General features: G+C 44.6%; 1 protein-coding gene across 1 annotated transcript in view; it reads right to left on the bottom strand.

Annotated features, from left to right (window-relative positions):
- Positions 1-1,571: 1,571 nt before the first annotated feature.
- XPO6 (exportin 6) overlaps positions 1,572-25,707 on the bottom strand; it is a 95,107-nt gene continuing 70,971 nt past the window's right edge. The window contains 11 exon segments of the mRNA XM_075069373.1: positions 1,572-2,291; positions 5,310-5,540; positions 9,540-9,638; positions 13,436-13,597; positions 14,089-14,260; positions 16,174-16,288; positions 17,876-18,031; positions 19,254-19,443; positions 20,808-20,954; positions 21,539-21,683; positions 25,285-25,377. Coding sequence (XP_074925474.1) covers positions 2,190-2,291; positions 5,310-5,540; positions 9,540-9,638; positions 13,436-13,597; positions 14,089-14,260; positions 16,174-16,288; positions 17,876-18,031; positions 19,254-19,443; positions 20,808-20,954; positions 21,539-21,683; positions 25,285-25,377 — 1,612 coding nt within the window. The 3' untranslated portion in view covers positions 1,572-2,189.

Consider the following 25,707-nt stretch of genomic DNA (forward strand, 5'->3'; position numbering starts at 1 on the left):
TAGCTGGGGCACAACCTTCCCACTCCATGATGGCATTTCTCTGCCAGCAGGGCTGTGCCCATTCTTGCCTGGCAGGCTGCTCCCATGCCCCACAGCAGTGATGGGGAGGGACAGCAGATGCATTGTCTACTTGCCAGTCAGGATGTGGAGGCATACTAGGAAACCGCCTGGAAAATCTGCCGACAGTTGTAAGTACGGGACAGCCCACAAAATAAAAGGACCAATCTCTTCAATTACCACCAGATACCAAAGCTTTTATCATGGAAGACCAACTCTGCCTGAACTTATAGTGACCTCAGATATGCTGGCAGAGGCCTTGTGTGACAAAGATGGATGACAGACACCAAACTGCATGGTGACTGATACTAGCGTTCAGCAATTTCAGATGTCAGTCACAGATATAGGGATCTTATGAACCCCAGATGAACCCCTTCTTTGGTTAGTGAGACTAGCCACCTTACAGGTGACCTACAAAGCACAAACAATTGCCTTTGTGGCCTTTTTGATTCTATGGCTGAATAAGGCTTGGTAGTTTTAGTATGAGCTCCAGTGGCGCCATCACCCAAGCCTGGATTCCTTCCAGAATCTTACCCTTGCTTAATTGTTCAGTCAGGGGAAAACATGCACTTTCATCCCAGGTCAATATTTTGCTATGACTGTTAAATATTGTGCAAAGACACACACAATGGGTTCCAGCCTGGGAAGCAGTGCACAGAAATGGCTGTGCTGTGTCCATGGCAGAAGTCAACCCCCACTGGATATACTTCAGTGCACACACAGGCATTGCCAAGGCTCTGAGCACCCAGCCAGCTATCTTCTTGTACAAGTGAGGGGACTGTTTTCAGAAACACGAGATGGAAGTGGAGCTCTCAGAACCAGAATAGGACTATTAGAATATTCCTGCTCCCCAAAAATGCCTGCTTTAGGAACACTGTGCACACTGGCAATGCTACTGCAAGGCTCCTTGTGAGAGTTCCTTTACCAACACTACAGTGCAAGATCAACCTGCACATCTTTCTAGGTGGAAACTCCTTCAGGTACGCACTACCTAAAGGAAAGTAGCTTGAAATTTCAGGATGCACCAAAACTGCTCTCTTCCAACAAGTAGCACTGGCATGTGAATCCATGAACATCAAGGGTACGTGAATCATTCAACCCTGGCTCTGGATGGCCTCACCACCCTAGAGGGGATCAGATGGTGAAGTAACACTTCAGACAGGACTGTTTCAGACGTTAGAGACCAAAAAAGCAAAGACCATGTACCACTTGCCTAACAATGGCACAAATGTGCTACTGGGGCCATCATAAACTTTGGCCCAGTCAGAACAGAGCCTGTTGAACTTTTTACCCACTGCTCAACTTCCAAGGTAAAAACCCCTTGGTCTATTCCAAGATTAACCTTGAATCCAGGTATTCCATGTTGCAGCATCACGCATCTTTGAAAGTTTCTTCCCATTTTGGGATGGGAAGGAGGGCAAGAACCTAATGCCTCTCCCCTTTACATTTCCCATGGTAAGAAATGCTTTTCCAAGTAGCAAAGCAGCTTGATGGAGCCAACAGGTAAGAAGCTATTTAAAACAACAAAGTAAGCACTTTATTTCCATTAAGCATGTTGTTTTAGTATCACAATGGAATGATGAGAAAACATTAAAAAAAACCCACAAGTTTCTAAATCCCTGAAAATAGCAGGGAGGCTTCAAGGCAATTTAAAACGAAAGGGAGTGACACAAGTGCCGAACCAGTCCCGACATCACAATTCTCCTCCAACAGCAGGGCAGGGGCGGGAAGGTGGAATGATGCGAAGGTGCGAATGTCTGAAGTAGTCTTTGGCGTTTCTGCCTCATGATTGACACACACAAGATTTGTCAGGACGACTCACTGAAATCTCCGGACGCAACAAAGTGCTACATTAGTAAAACAAGAATCCAGCAAGATGACTTTTCATACGGTGGGAATGCCCTATGGTTGGCGTTAAGACGCATTCTTGCAGGCAGTACTGCTGACTCAATGGGGAGGTTTCTGAGTTGGGTAAGGAAGCGTGGTGGTGCGTGAATCCAAGAACATGTGCCCATGCGCAAGACACTGCATCATCCTCCAGTACTGACGAGAGCAGGGAGGAGAGGAAGTGGTGACAAAAGAAGTACAAATCCATTCTTTACAGTGATCAAAACATGAGTCCAGTGCAGAAACTATAGCTTCACAGTTCCAGGGGGCAAACTGTCATTGCAGAGCCTATAGTAGCGCAGGTCATTCACCAGTCTGTGAACGTTCTGGGTAAAAGATGGCAGGTCCTGGAGAAAGATCAAGCAACACAGATATTGACAATGGAGTAGTGCCTGCAAGTACTTATCTTACCATAGGGAGCAGTATTTGGCATTGTCCTAGTAAATCAGTGAGCAAAGACAAAAGCCCCTATTTATTTCACCTGTAACCCAGTTCTCCTGTAGATGCCAGAATACCTTATGGCAGTTCCCCTTGACAGCTTGATCCCAGGGCAAATTCTTGATGTAAATATGCTCTTATTGAAATCTCAAATTAAGAGAGAAGCCACTTCTCTGCCTGGAATAGTTCTTCAGTCTAATGGCTAGTTACTGAGAATGGGGTTCCCTGCAAGAGAAGTTTGAAAATCCTGGATTTTATTTACAGGACTGATTTCTTAGTGTGCCTACGCATACAGAACATAAGCTGGCATCACACGGCCAGAGGAGGAGCCATCTGCTGGAACAGCAACCTGTGTGTTTTTTTGCAGTGAAGCCACACAGGGCAATTCCCAAGTTTCCTAGTGCTACGGGACACATGGAAACAGAGACTCCTATTTTCCAACTGCACTTGGCTATTTTAGAAGACAGCAAGGAAATCAAGGCTATTAGCCAGGATGGGCAGGAATGGCGTACCTAACCTGTTTGCCAGAAGCTGGGATTGAGAGACAAGGGATGGATCATGTAATGATTACCTGTTCTGTTCATTCCCTCTGGGGCACCTGGCACTGACCACTGTTGGAAGACAGGATACTGGACGAGACGGACCTTTGGTCTGATCCAGTAGGGCCATTCTTATTTCTTCCAGGTTTCCTGCCTCCCTTCATACAAATCCCTTCTAAATCAGGAGCACCCAAAGGCCACGTGTGCTCCCAGGAGCTTGGAAGCTGGTCTGTAGCTATTGCCAGGTATATATCATAAGTAGGGCTGTCAATCACAGTTAACTCACATGATTAACTCAAAAAAATTGACTGCGATTAAAAAAAATTAGTTGCGATTAATCGCACTGGTAAACCAATTACCAACTGAAATTCAATTATCAATTGAAATTTATTAAATATTTTGTATGTTTTCCTACATTTTCATACATAGTGTTCTGTATTGTAACTGAAATCAAAGTGTATATTTTTTATTATAAACATTTGCACTGTAAAAATGATAAACAAAAGATAGTATTTTCCAATTCACCTCAATATAAGTACTGTAATGCAATCTCTGTCGTGAAAGGGCAACTTAGAAATGTAGATTTTTTTTTGTTACATAACTGCTTTCTCTCTCTCAAAAAAAAAGTAAAACTTTACAGCCTACAAGTCCACTCAGTCCTACTTTTTGTTCAGCCAATCGCTAAGACAAACAAGTTTGTTTACATTTACAGGAGATAATGCTGCCAACTTCTTATTTACAATGTCACCAGAAAGTGACAACAGGCATTTGCATGGCACTTTTGTAGCCAGCATTGCAAGGTATTTATGTGCCAGATACACTAAAGATTCGTATGTCCGTTCATTCTTCAACGACCATTCCAGAGGACATGCCTCCATGCCGATGATGCTCATTAAAAAAAGCATTAATTAAATTTGTGACTGAACTCTTTGGGGGAGAATTGTATGTCCCCAACTCTGTTTTACCCATACTCTACCATATTTTTCCTGTTATAGCAGTCTCGGATAATGACTCAGCACATGGTCACTTTAAAAACACTTTCTCTGCAGAGCTGACAAAATGCAAAGAAGGTACAATGTGAGATTTCTAAAAAGATAGCTACAGCACATGACCCAAGGTTTAAGAATCTGAAGGGATGAGGTGTGGAGCATGCTTTCAGAAGTCTTAAAAGAGCAACACGCCAATGTGGAAAGTACAGAACCCAAACCACCAAAAAAGAAAATCAACCTTCTGCCAGTGGTATCTGACTCAGATAATGAAAACGTACATGCATTGGGTCCATACTGCTTTGTATTGTTATCATAAGCATGGACGCATGTCCTCTGGAATGGTCGTTGAAGAATGAACGGACATATGAATTTTTAACAAATCTGGCATGCAAATATCTTGCAATGCCGGCTACAACAGTGCCATGAGAACACCTGTTCTTCACTTTCAGGTGACATTGTGAACAAGAAACGGGTAGCATTATCTCCTGCAGTAAACAAACTTGTTTGTCTGAGAAATTAGCTGAACAAGAACTAAGACTGAGTTGACTTGCAGGCTCTAAAATTTTACCTTGTTTTATTTTTTAATATAGTTTTCTTGTACATAATTCTACATTTGTAAGTTCAACTTTCATGATAAAGAGATTGCATTACAGTACTTGTATTAGGTGAACTGAAAAATACTATTGTTTTTTAGTGCAAATACTTGTAATCAAAACTAAATACAAAGTGAGCACTGTACACTTTGTATTCTGTGTTGTAATTGAAATCAATATATTTGAAAATGTAGAAAACATCCACAAATATTTAAATAAATGGTATTCCATGACTGTTTAATCGCGCGAATAATTGCAATTAATTTTTTAAATTGTTTGACAGCCCTGTTCATAAGGATGTACACACTGGGGAGATTACAGCCCCCCACTTACTCCAGCTTTATCCAAGAGGCCTGCAGGAGATGGATGAGATTGCAGCTACACTATTTTATACATCTTTGCTATAGCTCTTGAACTGCAGGTAAATTGATAGGGTAGCTCTTGGCTGGGCAAGGCCTGAATGACCTTGTTCCAGCAGGAGTGTAAGTCCTGGCCCTGTGAGGAAGGGCCACAGGTGAAGTTTATTCCTCCAATATGTCAATTCATTCACAGCTGGATAGACAATCAGAGACAAGACAGTGGCTGGATTTGCTAGTAGCCCTAGGAAATTCCAGTTGCAGGCACAGAGGACAATAGGAATGCCACCCATCTTTAGTGACAATTATGAGAAATCCCTTTTGTTTGGTGGGGAATTTGTGGGGGTCAGGTCTCCAGCTGGTAGTGAATGTGTCATGACATAACCCTGCTGTGATCCATGCTAGTACTTGGCCCAGAGGCAACCTCTCTGCAGCATCAATCCCCCTTACCCTGTCCATTTTGAAGTTCCTTCCTAGTACATTTTTCTGATTGGAGTCGACGCCGTCACAACTGGCTAAAAACTCCGTAAGAAAGGCTGAGTAGAAACTATCAAAGTCCACTGAGGCCATGTTGTAGATTGCAATGCCAATCTCTTCCTGCAATAGGTCGTGTGATTTGTGGACCAACACCTGAAGCAGCACATTCACAAACTGAAACAGCATGGTTGTCCGGAAGATCTTCTGCAGGGTGAGAGAAGCACACTCAGTCATATCCTCCCAAGCTGCCAAGCCTCCTGGGCAGGGTCAGACTGAGCCACTACATAGTGCCATCTCAGCATGCCCACCAATGGGAGAAGCAATTCTCCAGGGCAAAGGCCAGATCAAGGCAGTAAACACAGTTGCATCTGACCATCACTTTGCTGGAGGCCTCAATGGTTTTTCTAGGATTTCAGCTTTCACTTAGGGACAGAAGCCACTAGCCCCTTTGATAGTGCAGAACACATCTCCAGTGTGAACCAGCATGGCAGTGCGAATCTGCAGGGACTGGAACAGTGAGCCAAATTAATCCCTGGTGTAAGGCAGGGGGTGAATTTGGCACCATTCAGCTCAGTGGTTAAGGCAGACGTGGGCAAACTAGACCCCAGCCCCTGCCCCACTGTCCCCCCTCTCTTGCAGCAATGCCCCCATGTGGGCCGCACTCTGGCTTGCCGCTCCCGCTGGGCAGTGTGGGGAATGCAGCTGGCTCTGGCCAGGTATCGTGGCTATGAGCTCCTGCTACTGGTAAGGGGATGGGGGTGTGTGTTGGGTAAGGGAGTGGGGCGTCCTGGGGGGCAGTGAGGGAGGAGGGGGTGGTTGGATGGGGCGGAGGTTCTGAGGAGGCAGTCAGGGGATGGGGAACAGGGAGGGTGGGGGTGGGAGTCCCAGGTGGCCTGTCAGGGGGCAGGGATGTGGATAGGGGTCGGGAGGACAGTCAGGGAACAGGGGGGTTTGATAAGGGGGTGGGATCCTGGGGGACAGTTAGAGGCAGGGGGTCTTAGGAGGGGGTGGTCAGGGGACAAGGAGCAGAGGGTGGTTGGATAGGGGGTGGGAGTCCTGTGGGAGGGAATGGGGACTGTCTGGGGGCAGTGGTGTGGACACGGGTCAGGGCAGTCAGGAGAGAGGGAGCAGGGGGGGTCGGATGGGGGCGGGGGTCCTAGGAGGAGTCGGTCAGGGAAGAAGGAGCGGGGGGGTTGGATGGGTTGCGGGAGGCAGTCGGGGGTGGGGGCTAGGCACAGCCTTCCCTACCTGCCCCTTCGTACAGTTGCACAACTCCGATGTGGCCCTCGGGCCAAAAAGTTTGCCCACCCCTTGGTTATGGACTCAGAAGAGCGATGGCAGTTTAAACATCCACTACTTGAGCAGGAGATTAATAAGCCCCTTTCTTACTCCAGCCCATCAGAAGTCCACCCAATGCCAGATGCTTATGAAAGCACCAGAGGTTCCAACAAGTCTTGAAGATTAGTTACTGCACCAGCCACAACAGCCTGCTGTGGCACTGCTGCTGATACAGGTCAAGAACAGAGTTCCTCTGTGGTAGCTGGTCCTAACTTGGGGTCCCTGCTTTCATCCGGTAGTCAGGAGGGCTAAGCCCAGATTCTACCTCCAGTCTTTCAAGACAATGGCCAATATGCCAGAACTGAAGTGGGGGGGAACGCCACACGACAATCAGAATGACTTGATTTTAAAGGTTAAATACCTTGCAGCCTGTCAAGGTGAGAGCCAAATGCTTCAAACAGAGATCATTAGCCTTCCTCCACTGATGAGTCCAAACTAGGGTGTTGATTAATCGCAGTTAACTCACACGATTAACTCAACAAAATGAATCGTGATTAAAAAAATTAATTGTGATTAATCACAGCTTTAATTGCACTGTTAAACAATAGATACCAATTGAAATTTATTCAATACTTTGGATGTTTTTCTACATGTTCATACATATTGTATTCTGTGTTGTAATTGAAATCAAAGTGCATATTATTTTTATTACAAATATTTGCACTGCAAAATTGATAAACTAAAGAAACAGTATTTTTCAATTCACTGTGTACACGTGTTGTACTGCAATCTATGGTGAAAGCGCAACTTACAAATGTAGATATTTTTGTTAAGTAACTGCACTAAAAAACAAAACAATGTAAAACGTCAGAGCCTACAAGTCACTCTGTCCTACTTCTTGTTCAGCCAATTGCTCAGACAAACAAGTTTGTTTACATTTACAGGAGATAATGCTGCCCTCTTCTTATTTATGTCACCTGAAAGTGAGAACAGACGTTCACATGGCACTTTTGGAGCTGGCATTGCAAGGTATTTACATGCCAGATATGCTAAAACATTCATATGCCCCTTCATGCTTTGGCCACCAGTCCAGAGGACATGCTTCCATACTGATGATGCTTGTTAAAAAAAAATACGTTAATTAAATTTGTGACTGAACTCCTTGGGTGAGAACTGTATGTCCCCTGCTGTCTTACCTGCATTCTGCCATACATTTCATGTTATAGTGGTCTCGGATTATGACCCAGCACATGTTGTTCATTTTAAGAAAATTTTCACTGCAGATCTGACAAAATGCAAAGAAGGTACCAATGTGAGATTGCTAAAGATAGCTACAGCACTCAACCCAAGGTTTAAAAATCTGAACTGCCTTCCAAAATCTGAGGGGGACGAGGTATGGAGCATGCTTTCAGAAGTCTTAAAAGAGCAACACTTCGATGCGGAAACTACAGAACCTGAACCACCAAAAAAGAAAATCAACCTTCTGCTGGTGGCATCTGACTCAGATAATGAAAGTGAAGATGCGTCGGTCTGCTCTGGTTTGCATCATTATCGAGCAGAACCCATCATCAGCATGGACATATGTCCCCTGGAATGGTGGTTGAAGCATGAAAGGACATATGAATCTTTAGCACATCTGGCCTGTAAATATCTTGTGACGCCGGCTACAACAGTGCCATGCAAATGCCTGTTCTCACTTTCAGGTGACATTGTAAACAAGAAGAGAGCAGCATTATCTCATGCAAATATAAACAAATTTATTTGTCTGAGCGATTGGCTGAACAAGAAGTAGGACTGAGTGGACTTGCAGGATCTAAAGTTTTACATTGTTTTATTTTTGAATGCAGATTTTTATTTTTGAATGCAGATTTTTTTGCACATAATTTTACATAAGTTCCATTTTCATGATGATGAGATTGCACTACAGTACTTGTATTAGGTGAATTGAAAACTACTACTTATTTTGTTTTTCTTACAGTGCAAATACTTGTAATCCAGAATAAATATAAAGTGAGCACTGTACACTCTGAATTCTGTGTTGTAAATGAAATCAATATATTTGAAAATGTAGAAAATATTCAAAAATGTTTAAATAAATGGTATTCTATTATTAATCATGTGGTTAATCGCGATTAATTTGTTTAATTGCTTGACAGCCTAGTCCAAACCCCAGCCCGCAAAGTCGTCCTTTTCCATGTTCAAACCCCTAAGTAAGTTCAAACCCCTAAGCTTTTAGTCCTTCCATTCATTCCAGCCCAGTCCTTCCTGGCTGTTGGGATGGATGAGACATTTCCCTCTTCTGCCTCCACAAGGGGGAGGCTCCTATCTGGGACTTGCTTTCTTCCCCTCTTCTCTCCGTAACATGGAAAGATTAAGTGATGGTGGGGGCTCACCTATTCTGTGCCTCTTGTGCTCAAAGCAGGAGGGAAGATTTGGCCCAGTGAATCCTTTCCTCCCCTCCCATTTTGGGTGACTCCTTCCATCCTCTTCCCTACTGTTGCTGAAGAGTGCACCAGGTTTTTACTGTGACCAGTGCAGAAGTGGGATCACTTCTGTACCAGACACCAGTGCAACAGGTTGAGGGGAATGTTGATTTAATCCATGCTATGCCCCCAGCTCTGTGCCCCTAGCACAACCACCACTAGAAACATGATGACTCAAGGTCTGCTGCACCCACCGCCCACAGCCTTTACTCCAAAACCTCTCCTGGGGGTGCTGTATACCACCAAGAGCTTGGAGTTGCAGCTTTCCAATGCCATCAAGCAGTAATTTCTAGCATTCCAGATTCACAAGATACCAGACCATAATACTGTCACACTGCTCAGCCTAGCAGTGGCTCAGGACTTCCTACATAGCCGGTTTGCAGCACAGTGTCCTCTAGCTGCTGCACACAGCACATATAGGAGTTGACCAACTGGCACTCACCTTGTGGTACAGCTTCTGCTTGGTATTCAGTGTCTCCAGGTAGAAGAGATTCTGTTTAAATAGGTGTATGTCAGGCTGCAGGAAGGACTGGCCAAATGCCTATGGAAAAAGATAGATCTTAGAAGATGGAATGAGTAGCAACATGCCTAAAGGCCAGCATACAGGTTTGCCAGACAGGACTGGAGTGTGTGACATCAAGTGCTGGGCAAAGGCAGATCTATATATTAGAGTATTTCGTGCCCAACTGGATCTCCTGGCATCAGAGTACATATCACTTGGCAGGGCCCTCCGTCAGCCCAGAGGCTTGTGTTGTCTGAGCTTTTCAGGTTCAACTCCCATTCCCATACTAGATATACAGCCTTTATACCCTAATCCGTCTCGCGCTCTCCTGTGAGGAATTGCTACCTAGTGCCCAGGCTGCGAAGGTAAGTGACTGGTCTCCTTTGAAACAGACACCTGCAAAAGTCAGCCCAGACGGCAGAGCTAGTGCTTCAACCACCACTTCTCCCCAACGCAGAATCTGAGGGCTGTTTGAAAGACCTGCCTCCTTTTCAGGAGCTCACTCACACCCTTCTAGCTGTTAACTGTAAATGGACCTGGCTCAACTTGTCTCAGCAAAACCTCTCCGCCTCCCAGCTATTTGCCTTCTTTGTGAACCTGACCTCACACACACAGCCAACCCCAGAGTGTGGCTTTCAGCTTTGGTACTCCAGAAAGGCACCATTTACACCCCTCACCCTCCAAGAAATGTTCCTGCGAAAACAGGATCCATTCTCAGTTTTCATCAGGAAATATCTTGAAGGAGCTCCGGGAGACACTCCTGTATCTAATATGCCAGACTCCAAGGATACAGGCAGAACCCTATCAAATGCAAAACCCATCCAGAGTAGCGAAGAGCCCATGTCCCAGGACAACCCCCCCAGGAGTTACAAGAACCTCTCATGACTATCCTAACTTCAGTCAACCCACAGAGCAGAGGTGATTGGTTAACAAACCATGCAGATACCAGACCAGAAAAAATGGCCAAACTTCAGCTGAAGTCTAAGCACATCTGAGACACTCTGAACAGTCCTTTTAATTGAGACTCTTGAGAACTGGAGCCAGACTGTTCTCACTGAAGGAATGGCCGGTGATTAAATTCTCTCCCTTTGGTAGTCAGCAAGGACCCAAGTTTGCTGGCTGTATTGGCGGGTTGGAGGATTTGATTTAGCCCAGGGGTTCTCCAACTTCATTGCATCACAACCCCCTTCTCACAACAAAAATTACTACATGACCCCAGGAGGGGGGACTGAAGCCTGAGCCAAACCCGAGCCCTGCTGGGGACGTCAAATCCCAAATCCTCGGGCAGGGAGGCCAAAGCCAAAGCCCAAAGGCTTCAGCCCCAGGCAGGGGGCCTGTAACCTGAGCTCCGCCGCCTAGGGCTGAAGCCCTTGGGCTTTGGCCCCAGCAAGTCTAAACCAGCCCTGGCAACCCCATTAAAATGGGGTAGTGACCTACTTTGGGGTCCCGACACAGCTTGAGAACCACTGGTCTAGATTATGAGGTGCTTTCATCTGGTCAGCTCTTTGTGAGGGCAGGGAAAGAGGGAGAGTACACATGTTGATGTTTTGTTTTAAACATCTGGATAAGCCCAGAGGCCAGGACAATAGGCAGATATGATACATTACTACAGCAAGAAACAAAACAAAAAGGAGCTAGAACTGCAGCTAGCAGGTAGCTGAAAGACAAGCCACAAAGGGTCTAGGAACATAAAGTTTGCTGGATTGGACTGGACTAGCATCTTGTCGCAGATAGAGTCCAAGACTTGAGGCTTCAGGAGCATGACAGTCTCACATGCTAAGCTGCTTTTACATTGTACAAGGTATGAGAAGTAGAAGAGTTCTACCTGATGCCTCCCATAGGGTACCACAGCTTCCATCATATAACAGGAGACTAGATCACCCTTGATAGCCATGCAACTCCGTGTTAATGGTCAAAAATAACCCAGCACTTTTCAAAATCCAGCCACAGTCCTGGACTCTGACCTGATAAGGCAGCAAGTGCCCCGGCTGGCATTCCACTGGATAACACAGGCTGGTCTTACCACAGAGAACATTTGCAGAACATTAAGTAACAGCTTTCCATCAAAAGAGCAGGAGCCAACTAGTAAAACCAAGTCGCCCAGAATCGCTGGCCAAGAGGCAGCTAATATTCAATTACTGAGTAAATGCCACTTTAGAAAGGTGCAGCGGAAAGGTTCAGTCCAGTCACACTGTCAGAGAAGGGGCAAAAACAAACATGCTCAGGCAGCCCAGCATAGCCTGGGTGCTAATGCAGAGACGAGCCATGAGTCCTAGTAGATCTCAGTGGAAACTAAGGGCTTCTCTATCTGGGGAGTTAAGTGCTTGGCAAGCTGAGCTGTAAATCTATAGCCTGCTGTGCACTTACTGTGGACCACATGGACCCTGGAAACAGTAGCAGGTCACAGCATACTATGGAACTTTCCGTGTGCAGCAGCAGAGTCCATGTGCCAGTTAGCATGCTGCAGGCTACTGCACTGAAGATTTAAACCCCTGCTTGCCATGCACTAATTATTCGCATACACAGAATACCAGAAAGGGCAGGACACAGAGAAAGTAAAATACAGAGTTTAACTCTCTGAATGAGAAAGAAACATCTCCACTTCTAATACCATAGAGAGGACTACTCCTGTGAGCTCTCAGTTGCAGGCAGTTTTGTGACCAGGTCTCTGATCTGACCTCTCAATGGATGGCCCTGCCCTCTTGAACTCACTGCCCTGTGCGGGCCTGCCAGACCCCAGAGATTGAGAGCTCCCAGGGCATGGTGCAAAGCTCTGTTTACTCTGAAGTAGGCTGGAGGTAAAGAGCATTGCATCAGGCAGCCTGACTGGGTGATCGATTGGGATGATGTTTTGAATTTTGTTGCAAATTGCATTAAACCCGTTGGAGAGCTCATCCTGCTCTTAAAGAGGTAAGTACCCACAGGCTCGAGCAGTTTTGATAAATGCCAGAGTAAAATCTGAAACAAGGAAGTCTTATGCTTTTTAGGACTCTGGCTCCCCAGGCTGGAAAGAATGCTATAGGCTTTACCTGCAGGCTATTATATTTCATTTCCCTTCTCTATTCATAGGACCACAGCCTATAGAACAGTAGCTAGCAACCTGCGGCCCATCTGGGTAATCTGATTGCAGGCTGCAAGACGTTTTGTTGACATTGACTGTCTGCAGGCATGGCCCCCTGCAGCTCCCAGCACATCCCTGCGGCCCACCGCTTCTCACAGCTCCCAGTGTCTGGGAACAGCGAACTGCAGCCACTGGGACCTGTGGGGGGCTGTGCCTGCAGACAGTCAACTTAAACAAAAGGTCTTGCAGCCCACAATCAGATTACCCTGATGGGCTGCAAGTTGCCCACCACTGCTAAAGAATAGCCAGTAACTGTTCTTTCCTAGATGTGGTGGACCAGATATAGTGGAACATCTTATAGTAACAAGTCAATGTAAACCCAAAAAGAGACATTTTAGTACCATACAAGCTTTCCTCGCTACTAGATTATCCTATTGCAAATCAAGAGACTTATGGTGGTACAGGTAACAGTGATGCTTTAGTTCTGGATGTGGGGTATGAGGCATCATTGTAGTGCACAAATCCACATTGAGAAAGTGACCCCTTGAGATGCTTACTATCCCTTTACATTCTATAGGGATAGACAGTCTGCATCTTGTCTACACAATCCCACATCTCACACATGAGCTAACCTTTCCATAGCTGTGCAACAAGAAAAACAACATGTTAAACCTAGTTTGAGTCAACCCTGAGAGTGTCTAATTGTCTGGTCACTACGACATAACCTCCCATCAGGAAATCCTAAGTTCTCAAGTTGTGAGAGCTGTTGAGTTACCTGCATAATGGCACTGAACTGTGCTTCATTCTCCATCTGTTCCTCTGCTATCCCTCTCTGGACACTTGCCAGAACGGTAGACTTGAAGAAGTACCGCCAATTGTGATGGAGGACCCGGAAAAGCAACTCAAATAACTCTGCTTTCACATCAGGAGATGAGCGCTGGGGGAGAAACAGACTCTTAGAACAGACTGCTCTGGTGGAGTGCAGCTACTTCAGTGGATTCCACTATGAATAGCTCTTCCCCATAACATGCAGGTAGTCATCCAGAACAGTATTTCTGACCTGAGATGTTCCATTATAGCAAGGGCATGGCTGAGCTGATGACCAAAAATTTCAAGCTTATTTTCCTTCAGGGTAAGCATGAGACCCAATGCTCATCTGGGCTACACAAAAAACCCACTGTACACAAAGTGAGTCCTGAAGCCTTGCCTTGAACATAGCTGCAAATTTAGCTTCTTCACAGCTATCATGCAAAGACCTCAATCCAGATCAGGCTCCAGATCTAACAGTAATTCTGTCCTAGCTCGCCCCATCTAGTGACTCAAACTGCGAAAGCATGAAGGAAAACAATGAAATTGCTTCTCCCCTCCTCTCCCGCTCAGGATTTTAACTGGACACTAACTCCGCCCGCTGTATGGCAGTAGACCTACCTCTGCAATGATGGGGTAGACCTGTTCCATGCACAGCGAGATGATGCTGGGTAAGAAAGGCTTGAACACTTGGCCTGGCTCTTGTACCACCACTTGCAGAATCTTCAGAAACTTCTCAACCACATGACAGCCAGTGCTGCCCTCATGGAGGATGCTCTCTGCTAACTGCTCTCTAGAACACAAAGTCACTGACACTGTCAGAAGTCTGAGAGATGTTCAGACACATTAAAAGATTTGAAGGCAACAGCAGCAGACAAACACCATTAATTTAGTTTGAGGTGTTGCTATAGACTGATTGCAGCCAATCTCAGAAGGGAGCTGGCTCTGTGACTAAGTGACACAAAACTTCACGCACAAAACCCAGGCTTCAACACATTTAGGATGATTAGGGCATACTCAATATTCTCCTGATCCAGACCTTGAAGAGCAACAAAGAACAGGGACATGAAGTCAGTTCTGCAATATTTCTTTTGTCTTAGATGAAACCATAAGGCATTACAATAGCTTTGCCATTTTCTTAACATGCCTCGCAGCATTTGCGTGCAGGCCCCAGATTAATGACTGGTGGGCCGTCAATTCCCCCATCCAGCTAGGCCACTATAAACAGCAACAGCACATATCCTGCAGCTGGAAAGGCTATCCCTTCTTGAGCAAGGCACTGATGTGAATTCATGGTCACATGCAAGGTGCAGCCTGTAGAAGTTCTTTCCTTCACAGAAATAGAAGCTCCCAGTCTTGGCCTATGCTGGAGGCAGAGATCAATTCCCGAATGTTGTTTCAGATTCAGAGAAGCAACACACTTCCTTTTGTTCATACAAGATCTGTTCCCACCTATTTATGAGAGGAGCTTGGGAATGTGATGCGTTTGCTAGCAGAGGATAACTTCTTGTGTTCTTGGAAGCATAGAAGACTAGAGTTGGAAGAGACCTCTAAGTCCAACCCTCTGCTCAAAGCAGGACCAACACTAACTAAATCATCCCAGCCAGGGCTGTGTCAAGCCAGGCCTTAAAAACCTTTGCAGATGGAGATTCCAACACCTCCCTAGGTAACCCATTCCAGTGCTTCACTACCCCCCTAGTGAAATAGTTTTTTCTAATATCCAATCTAGAGCTCTCACACTGCAACTTGAGACCATTGTTCCTTGTTCTGTCATCTGCCAACACTGAGAACAGCCAAGCTCCATCTTCTTTGGAACCTCCTTTCAGGTAGTTAAAGGCTGCTATCAAATCTGCAGACTAAATAAGCCCAGTTCCCTCAGCCATTCCTCATAAGTCCTGTGCCCCAACCCCCTAACCATTTTCATTGCCCTTCGCTGGACTCTCTCCAATTTGTCCAAATCCTTTCATAGTAGGGGGCCCAAAACTGGACACAATACTCCAGATGTGGTCTCACTGGTGCCAAATAGAGGGGAATAATCACTTCCCTCGATCTGCTGGCAATGCTCCTATTAATGCAGCCCAAAATGCATTAGCCTTCTTGGCAACAAGGGCACACTGTTGATTCATATCCAGCTTCTCGTCCACTGTAATGCCCAGGTCCTTTTCTGCAGAACTGCCGCTTAACTAGTCAGTCCACAGCCTGTAGCGATGGATGGGATTCTTCTGTCCTAAGTGCAAGACTCTGCACTTGTCCTTGTTGAACCTCATCGATTTCTTTTGGCCCAATCTTCCCAATTTGTGTAGGTCACTCTGGACCCTATCCCTACCCTCCAGTGTATCTACCTCTCCCCCCAGCTTAGTGTGATCCACGAACTTGCTGAGCGTGCAATCCATCCCATCATCCAGATCATTAAAGATGTTGAACAAAACCAGTCCCAGGACCAACCCCTGATGTTGTAACCTGCCTCCTCCCTCCAAGTCATCTGGACTTTTTAAAAAGCATTTTTGCCTCCTTCCCCCAATGGATTCAGTCCTGGGAAAATATCCAGGCACTTTGAAGGGGTGAAAATATTAATGGACACTTTAGTGAAGTGGCCAATCAGCAAGGTGCTCATACAGCAGATGTTCTCAAGGTAAAGAGTTTCCTCACACAGGATCCAGAAAGAACTACTTTTCACCAGTGTTAGGCAACCAGGGGGACAGGTACCTGGTGAACATGTTTAGGAAGGTCTGTATGATCTGCTCAGTGAAAGGTACTCCCATCTGTACCCTCAGTCCTTGGAAGAGAGTGAGGAAGAAGCTCAGCATCTCATCTGTCACATCTATAATAGAAAGAAGAAAGGCAAGGGAGGGTGTTAATAAGACAGCTGTAAAGCACTGCAAATGTTTGTTTTGTTAATGATCTTTCTCTTGTGCTTTCTCCTCTTTTCCCCTTTACTCGTTCATGCTGGGATTACCAGCTGGGCTGCCATTGCAAGTGAGAGACTAAGGGCTGGCACCAAAGGTTTATAACCTGACACCTGGTGGGAGAGGCAAACTGGAGTGGCCTTTTATACATCCAGCCAGCATGATACAGTACTAACAGCAGAGAACCCACTTAATTAGTCTGAGCCACTGACATGGAAAGTACTGAGATGCCTCGGCCACGCTCTGTTCACTGCTTATACAGAATCAACAGGAAGTAACATGCAATTCAAAAGCCACGTGGCTTTGTGCCTTTAAGAGGTGGGGGAAGGGAGGAGGAGAAAAAGGAAACTGACTGGTTTGATTTTTGCAATTATTGAAGACACTCGGCTGAATTCAGAGGTAATTCCCAGCACATGGCTGTGTGCTTAACTGATTATCACTGCAGAGTCAAGTCTTGTGCTAGCACTGTCTCACACACTTGATTGGGTAACTATGTTAAAGCTGCATCTGCTCAATTCTTTCACTGCGCATGTCCCACCATGGATAAATACTGCAACTGCATGAGACTGTTCATAAAGGTAATTTCACTGTTCTCTTGTCTGCTAGCTATTCACCAGAATGGTTAATCAGGGAGTTGTGACACGAACTCACTCTGATATAATTTGCCTTTAAAGTTATCCTGTGTCCTGTCTCTTACTCTTCCCTCTACCTCCCAGCTCCTTACTTCTCTACATATCCAGGGGAAAGTTTTGTATTCCTGCTCCACTGCAGAAGCTGCCACCCCTCTTTGAGGTACTAGATGTGACCCACGATGGTCTCACTTGGCTGCCCTGCTGCCTCTTTTCTAGTGAGATGCTGGGTACTCTGGGGGCTGTAGCTGCCAGCTGCCTTAGTGCGATACAAAGGCTGCTTCTCAAGATTAACTAGGGTCCCACTCAGGATAAGACTGGTTAGCAAGGACCTCTGGGGCCTGGCTCTGACCCAGGATTCTTTGCTTCACAAGCAGTCTCAAGAACGGTCCGTCCTAGTCTGAACGGGCCTACACCTCCACACCTCTTCAAGATTCTGAAGATATGGTAAATGCCAGGTAACATTATGTGCAAAAAACATGTTTTGTTTTTAAATCCCTTTGCCAGGTTTGTTCCATTGTGTGTCTGGCAAGGGACCATTCCTGAGGAGCAGGTACAGGGCATTTTGAGGATTCAGTATGTTACAAGCTTTCATGACTATGTCCTTGTCAGCTGGAGTACCAGTTGTTTAAGCAATTTAAGACCATTTCCTTATCAAATGTCCTCTGACCTTTTCCTGATCCAAGATGCAGCTTAACTTAAAAGTCTGCAGTTAAACAGCTGCCCCCAGTAGTGATTTACATTCCACTTGGGCAAATAAATCTATGCACCTCATGTATGTGCCATGGCTAATTTTATCAGAATGGGCTTTGGGCGTTTATCAGTAGGTCATAAGAGCTACTCACAGCATTAAAGCTTGTCCTATTGTTATACCTGACTGATGAATGAAAGCTGGGAAGAGGGCTAGTGAGACCTGCACGGATTCCTGCAGTGACTGATAACAGATCTGCCGAGACTTGGTAGACTCTCCAGAGATACTCTCCACAATGTCTTCTAAGACACTAAGTGTCTGGTGAATGATCACTTTGGCTGCAAATCAAGATGAAGAAAGAGTTATGAGAGATCTTCCAGGGATACTAAGAAAACTAACCAGGTGGCAGAAATCACTCACCCACATCTACAATGGCCAAAACCTAGAAGCCTTTCCACAGAAAGCCTTTCCACAGCCTTTCCACCAGCTCAAGTTCCCAATGCAAAAAGTGCTTAAGTGTGTGCCTAGTTTTAAGCAAACAGGCCCACTGAAGACAACAACTCTCATGCTTAGTCCTAGCCATGTATTCAAGTACCTTGCTTGTCCAAATGGTTACTTCTATTAAGAGGCAGAGACTATGGGATCACAGAGAAGTCAGATTAGTGGTCTCATTTAAACACACAGCTAGTTAAAGTAACACCAGACAAGAAGAAAGCAAAGAATAAACATGCTGGAACAATAGGATACACTGGGTCAATTTAGTACTCATGACATGACAACAGCAGTGAAGACATTGCAAGCAAGCACTATATAAATATCAATGGAGGAAAGAAAAACTGGGTCAATGCAAGCTGCACAGCACTTTCTGATGAGTACAACTGTACTTTTAGGATTGAGACAGCCCAGCCCTCCCACACTTGTCCCATATATAAAGCAGACCACTACTCTCCAGAACGTGCCAGGTTTGAACACCTTGTGTCTATACTGTAGCTGTAAGTGATAATCTAGGATTCCATATAATATTTAGTAGAATGATCCTCAAAACTAAAGCCCCACAACATGCATAGGAACCTTTTAGCTAGCAGAGAACATAAAATTTCAACCCCGACTCCAACAAGGGTTCTCTATATCTGAGTCTTGACAAAATCCTTACTATTTTCTCATAGCTGAAATCTTTGGGAACTTTACCGCCAACCTAGATTTCCAGCATAATAGCTTAATGGTAGCCCCCCAAACGACTGCATTAGCTAGCTAGAGTATTTTATAATGTAATCTTTCCTGCCTAGACAGTTAAAAACGACAACTTGATCCTGATCTCAGAGCAGTGAAGAAGTGTACTGACAACTCACTGGAGCAAAAGTTCCCTTTAAAACACTCACTGAAAAGGTGAGAAGCACAGTCGCATTAACAGTCAATTCAGCTAACTGCTCATACCTCAGCACCCAAATAAGTCTGAGTACAGGCTTCTAGCTAGTGCAGTTATTGGAACAACTCAGCTTAATCACTCCCTATCAGCTGCTGCCCTGGTGGCTGGTTCATATCAGGAAACAGAGCACTTACTGTCCTCCAGCCGCACTTTCCTCTGTGGCAGGATGGCACTGGATTTCAGATGGCGGTATTCCCTTGTGAGGGCAGAGATCAGACTGGCATGGTTGGTTGAGCGAACTGCCCACTGCTGTTCACTCTCTGGGAGATTTGGCCATGGCAGCAACAACACATTTGAGAGCGCTCTGCACACCAGTACCTGGGCCTGGAACCAACGAAACATTAAGCCTTAAAGCTGCGTTATTTCAAGGAACCTGCTATTGCCTCACTTAAGGGAGACCTCTCTCAGTTTACATGGAAGTGTGATTCTAGCATAAGTACTGAAGAAATCCAGTTTAATAAGAGAGACATTAAGCCCAACATGCATCTGAAATCTTGCAGCTCTACAAACTAGGGGAAGGTGATTATTTGGATTAAGGCACTAGACCCAGCCTCCGATCTGGGTTCGGTTCCCAGACTCTCTGGATAACCTGGAGCAATTCACTCAATCTTTGTCCTTCAGTTCTGCATCCGAGTAATGAGGGCTTTGTCTACACTGCGCAGCAGTGTTGACTACAGGGATGTGAATTGCAGAGCCCACCAAAGTGTTGTGATCTAACTGTCCTGCATGAAGTATGTCTATAGACTGCAATAAAAAAACTTGCAGCACGACATCTGTGTCAGTGGGCTCCTGCTGCAGGGCTAAAAATAAAAGTGTAGATGTTTGTGCTCAGGCTGCAATCCAGGCTCTGAGATCCTCCTCCCCTTTGCTATTTTATAGCCCCTTAGCCAGAGTCACCTGATCCAAGTGTGCCACTGTTTACTGCAGTGTAGATGTATCCTAAAAGGCATCTAGCTTGCACTAACAGAGTCCTGTTTGAAAGAGGATGTAGGTTAATGCAAACTAGGCATCTTTTAGTTTCTGCCAGTAATGTCCACACAGGGCAGTTAGACTGCAACACTTCGGTAAGCTCTGCAATTGGCCCTTCTATAGTCCACAGCACTGTGAACGCAAGCCCAAGGATAACGCTTCCTTGCTCCTAACTATTGTCTGTCTCGTTATTTATATTGTAAGTTCTTTGGGACAGATGCATAGTAGGTTTGTATAGTCCTCAACACAAGGAGACCCTGATCTCTGCCAGGACCTTTAAGTACTACTTAATACAAATCAGCATTTAAACTAGGAATGCAAACTAAGGAATCTGAATGGAAGTATTCCTCCCCGTGAGTCATAGCCAGCCCTAGAATGCAGAGGTTCAGAGACAAAACTATCAAGTGTAGATAATTCAGAGCTCTTCCAATCATAATACAGCCAGGACATCAAGTACAAGTTACAGGAAGTTAAGATGTTGTTTAATGAGATTCGAGAGTTCCAATTTTATGCTTTTCCTCAGTATTAGTACTTCTATTCTAAAAATTAAAGGCCATGGACATATCCAAGATACTCTAATTGCTGTACATAATGTTTATAAAATCCAGGAGTAACGTCTCTTTCCCTGAAATTGATGTACCATGATGGTAAAAGCTGTGGTATTGTTTCCTCAGGGCACCCAATTAAACTGACATTCTTGTGTTAGAGTCAAACAGCACCTTATCAGGAAGCCGCTGAGCGGAAGTATCTGTGATCCTGTTGAAAACTTTCTGTACTGCTGGGATTCTAATCAAGAACACTGGCCGCACTGTGGTAGCTAACGAGACCAGCAAGTGGCACGCAGACAACAGCAACTTCTCTTGCACCTGAAAAAGAGAGCATGTGTTGTTAGGCTCTGCAGTAACTCAGTCCCACACAGTGTCAATAAGAGACAGCGGACTTTCTGGGACACAGCACTGGTATTCAAGAGCACATTGAACCTGACAGACAGAACATTCACACAAACTAGCCTTCAAGCACAAGTCAGTATTCAATGGCCTTTAATCAGAACACACATCAGCCCCTTACCACTGAGGTGTGAAGATTTCGCAACTCCCAGATTAAAGGAGCCACAATATAATTAGACCTTTATTAATCCATCTTTACTTAAGAAGCTGCTCTTGCAGCAATTGGCTGTCATTTATTTCTATGAGGCTATTTAAGGCAGCTTTTGCCTTGAAGACACTACCTCCACACCTCACCAAGTTTTTCACTATGTTCTTGGAAAGCAGACAAAGGCATTGCACGGGCAAATAAAAAGAACCTCTCATCTGCAGATTCACATGTCCTGAGGGCCAACCTGCTAAATGCATAGAGACAAGAGTAGCATCTGCATGGAAAGTCGGATGTTAATTTCAGGTTTTACCCTCTTGTTTCTTGGAGAAGTATTTGCCCTTTTTGATGAAGGTACCTTGGAGCTGATGAGTGGAGTAATTGCTTCCAGGGCGGTGGAGACTAGAGAGATGAACTGCTCTGGATTCTGCCGATGAACTTCACTGTAGAACTGGGCTAGCCAATGAGAGTAAGCTTGCAATGCTGCCAGTGACTGAGCGTGGCTGGAAGGAGGGAGAGACAATTGTAACAAACATGTGATAAAGGGCATTCCAGAAGGACCACAACTGGATGGCTGAAGTCTCAAAACGCAGTAAAGTAGCTCTGATGACATGTTAGAGAGGCACTCTTTTCCTTGAAGTTAAGGTGGACAATAGCTTTTCCCATTATAAGACACTCAGAACTGTCCATGTCTGAAGTTTAACACATGCATTAGAACTTCTGGAAATTTTAAGGCAACCTGGACAAGACTTTTTTTTGAGAGAGAGAGAAATAGGAAGGCTGCACTTCTGGAACATTTCCAGAACTGCCTTTGGCACAACAGTTGGCCAAGCTTGACTCAGTCTGATTGCAACCACACTCATGGCCATATTTAAGCACCCGATAAGGCCTGATATCAGTCTAGTTTGTAAAGGTTTTTATTAGATGTGCACGTGGGAAGAAATAAAAGCAATTTATGGTGACATGAATAATTCGGTAGACTTCCTAACTCTGCATGGCTTCAGTGGTAGCAGCCACAACAGGGATGGACAGGAAGAAGCAGCAGGCAGTCAAGACGGGAGAATGGGGAGGGACACTAGACCAGTTCTTGCCCATGTGATGAATAAGTATCCCTATAGCAGTCTAGAGACCACTCCCCAAACCAACTAGTTTCATTTTACGTGTACCTATCCACCTGACTGGTGGTAAAAAGGAGACCCTGCTCCCAGGACAGTTTGGAGGCTGGCTCCACACAGGTTGGAGATTGCAGGACTCCCATCACTGAAAAATTCAATATATATTTTAGACACCTAAGGAAATTTTCAGCCTGGGAACTTTAAGGTACATTTAAGACTAAACACCTATCAGTTACTTACAGGGGACAACCTTGAGAAAGTTCTAGTCCATACAAAAAAACCCCAAAACATTGCAAGGCCTGAAAATTCAATGTGAAGGCTGTACTTAAGTCACTTGAAAGTTTGGAAGTACTTCAAGTTCTTCAATCCACCTTAACTCTGCCCATAGAACGGAAAACCAAGCGATACTCTGAGCGTCAAGGTTGCAGATATCAACATCAAAGATTCCAACACCGAGCAGTAACCTAACTCGTCTATCAGCCAGAATAAGGAAGTCAAGACTGCACATTTCCACATCTTTTAAACAGAAGGGAGTCTTTAAATAACAACAGTAAGCTTTTCTTCTGAGCTATATGCAGTCAAACTGCTGCACCTTTCAGGCAAAGACACCGGGTTAGATGCCATTCCCCAGGAGTTTACAGGATTTAAAAACGTGCAAGTTGTCATGTAGCAAGACTTAAGATCTTGTTTGTAAAACTATGAAGACGGAGAGCTGGAGCAAAAAGTAGAGTGCTTACATGCCAAGGACTCCTGGTGGTGGGCTTCACATGGGCATGCCAGATATTTTATGCATTAAACCATAGCCCCACTCTCCAGCATTCACAGAATCACAGAATATCAGGGTTGGAAGGGACCTCAGGAGGTCATCTAGTCCAACCCCCTGCTCAAAGCAGGAGAAATCCCCAACTAAGTGGCCCCCTCAAGGATTGAACTCAACCCTGGGTTTAGCAGAACAATGCTCAAACCACTGAGCTATCCCGATATGGCTAGCACACTGCAAATAAAGCACATGGAGCAGATTTGTAAGATCTCCACTGGCTGTGTTAGCAAACTGAATGGCTTTATCAAAACCTCCATCCTGCTAACGTGTGTCTACAGGGGGAAGGTAAGCAGAGAAAGGTGTTTACATCTTGCTGACTTTCAATATTCTTTTTAGGTTTAACTTAATTTTGGATTGCCAAGATAATGTTTATTTCTTGTTGTTTTAAACTGCTCCCCTCCCTCAGTGTTTACAGTTGAACTCTAGACTATTTTTGCCAAGGATTAGCACATGAATTGGGAGTTCAATCAACAGTGAGTGAGTGCAGTTCCTTTAAAATGTTGCCTTTGCCCTAGTACCTGCACCCACCAGATATGTTGAGACAGGTGGCATAACCGACTCTTGTGCTATTGCTCCACTGTGCATACGTCAGGAATACAGGAAAGTTAGCAAGAGGTCAAATTAAAATAAACTGCTGGGTTGCTGTTTCAAGTGCTCTGTATTTCAGGCTCAATGCCATGTCAAAAGCTACAGACCAGAATTGTCCTTACAGATAGTGCTGAGGGAAAGAAGATGGAGGTGAAAGTTACACAACTTCAGTAACAGAATGAAATAAGCACGTGTCTTAAACTGATGTCAGACTAGGGCAATACGGATTTCTGCTTTGACTGACAGGAGGATTAGATTTATTGATAGCAAGTGGATGAAAAAGGTCAACAAATCCAGAAGAATTCCAGCCTCGTAGGGCTGTTATGAGAAAAGGACAACAGAACTATTTAACATGAAAAAGTTAAGCTTAGTTTGAACCTAATGTAAGCAACACTCAGTTTGGATTAACAGCAGAGAGACTCAGGGGACTAAGTGATAAAACCAATTACCAGCACGGAATCTCAGAAGTTTGATATACAGTATATGCAATCACAAATCAAAAGAAACTTTTCAAAAGGACATGTTTAAACCCTGCTCACAAGGTCAGTTGGCAGAAAAAGGCATATTCAACAGAGCATAATGGAGAGATGAAGACCATTAAAGTGGTATTCTATTTTAAATGTGGCGTCTCAATGCTATTTTCAAGTTTTAACTTGTGGATCAAATTTCCTCATTTTATAACTTGTAAGTTAAAGTTATAAAACGCATTTTTTTCAAGGCACATACTTATCCTGAAATCTGAGAGTTAAGCTGTATTCTGGGCTCATGTATCACAAATAGTAGTAAAGATTGAGGACTAAATTCCCATCCTTAGTAACACCCATGCAAGTGCATTATCTTAAGTGGGACTGCACAATTTAGCAAGGGCAGCATTTAGCTCTGGAATTGTAACTTGGTTAACAGTTCTATTAATGCCTGAGCCAGATAAGAACCTGGCTCCCTTTCCCATAGTAGCACAGGCTCTACAGCACTAACAGAAGTAACAAAACATTTGCTACGTAAATCCAGATTACATACCCGGAGCAGGGATGTAAGATGCCATCATTTTTACATGGATTACTTTAATTACCCTAAGACTTCAAGCGAACTGAGCTTCCTTGCGGTCGGTACATGATGTTATGGGCTGTTATCACTGCTTTGCATTTAGAGCCAACATGGCAGCTGTTAGTCATCTCTGACCCTAACTGATTTTTTTTTTTTTTTTTTTAAATTAAATCTCTTATATGAATGGAACTGGGCAGTTGGGCTAAGAACATGAATTGGAGGAAACAGTGGTATGAGTATGAAGAGCAGCTGGTTAGCCTTGATCTGAGGACAGTGACCATAAAGCTTCTTCATGGTCAGCTAGGAAAGACTGGAGGATAAATGTGTATCACCTGGCATGGGAAGTAAGTGGAAGAAAAATACTGACAAGTCTTTGGGATTCCAGTACTTCCTCATCAGGGAGATGAAATAAGGGACCTAAATTCAGACTGTCTTACTTTCACTCATCATTTCTGGTCCTATGAACACCAATAGTAGGATAACGCTTCGGAAGCCTACAGTATAATTTTGGTTTTGCAGTAAAAGTCTCATACTCACACATCAGTAAGGTCAGGTTTCAAAACAGACGGCACAGCAGTTTCAATGTTGTACAGTTTAATCTGGGACCCATACAGTGTTACCTTGACCAGCCTGCCAATAAAGAAGCAAATCAAAGAGTGTGTAGGAATTGTAAAATACAGATGTGCATGTACATCAAGAACAACCAGAATATACTTTATCATAACATGGCACTCTGTTAGACTGCACACTGACTAAATGTTCACACAATCTAGATTGTCTACCACAACAGGGACATTTTGCATCACAAGCAAACTTCTTCTAAGGAATAGGTACAGTATTTCTGAATGTAAGCACAGGAGTATGTATAAGCTGTGATTAAACACATGCTTATTTGGGAGTTGAGGAGAAGTGTCAAATGGAAATCTGATTCCAGCTCTTACATGTACTTTATCAGAGACA

Source organism: Chelonoidis abingdonii, chromosome 9 (assembly GCF_003597395.2).
Source record: "Chelonoidis abingdonii isolate Lonesome George chromosome 9, CheloAbing_2.0, whole genome shotgun sequence".
Classification (NCBI taxonomy): domain Eukaryota; kingdom Metazoa; phylum Chordata; order Testudines; family Testudinidae; genus Chelonoidis; species Chelonoidis abingdonii.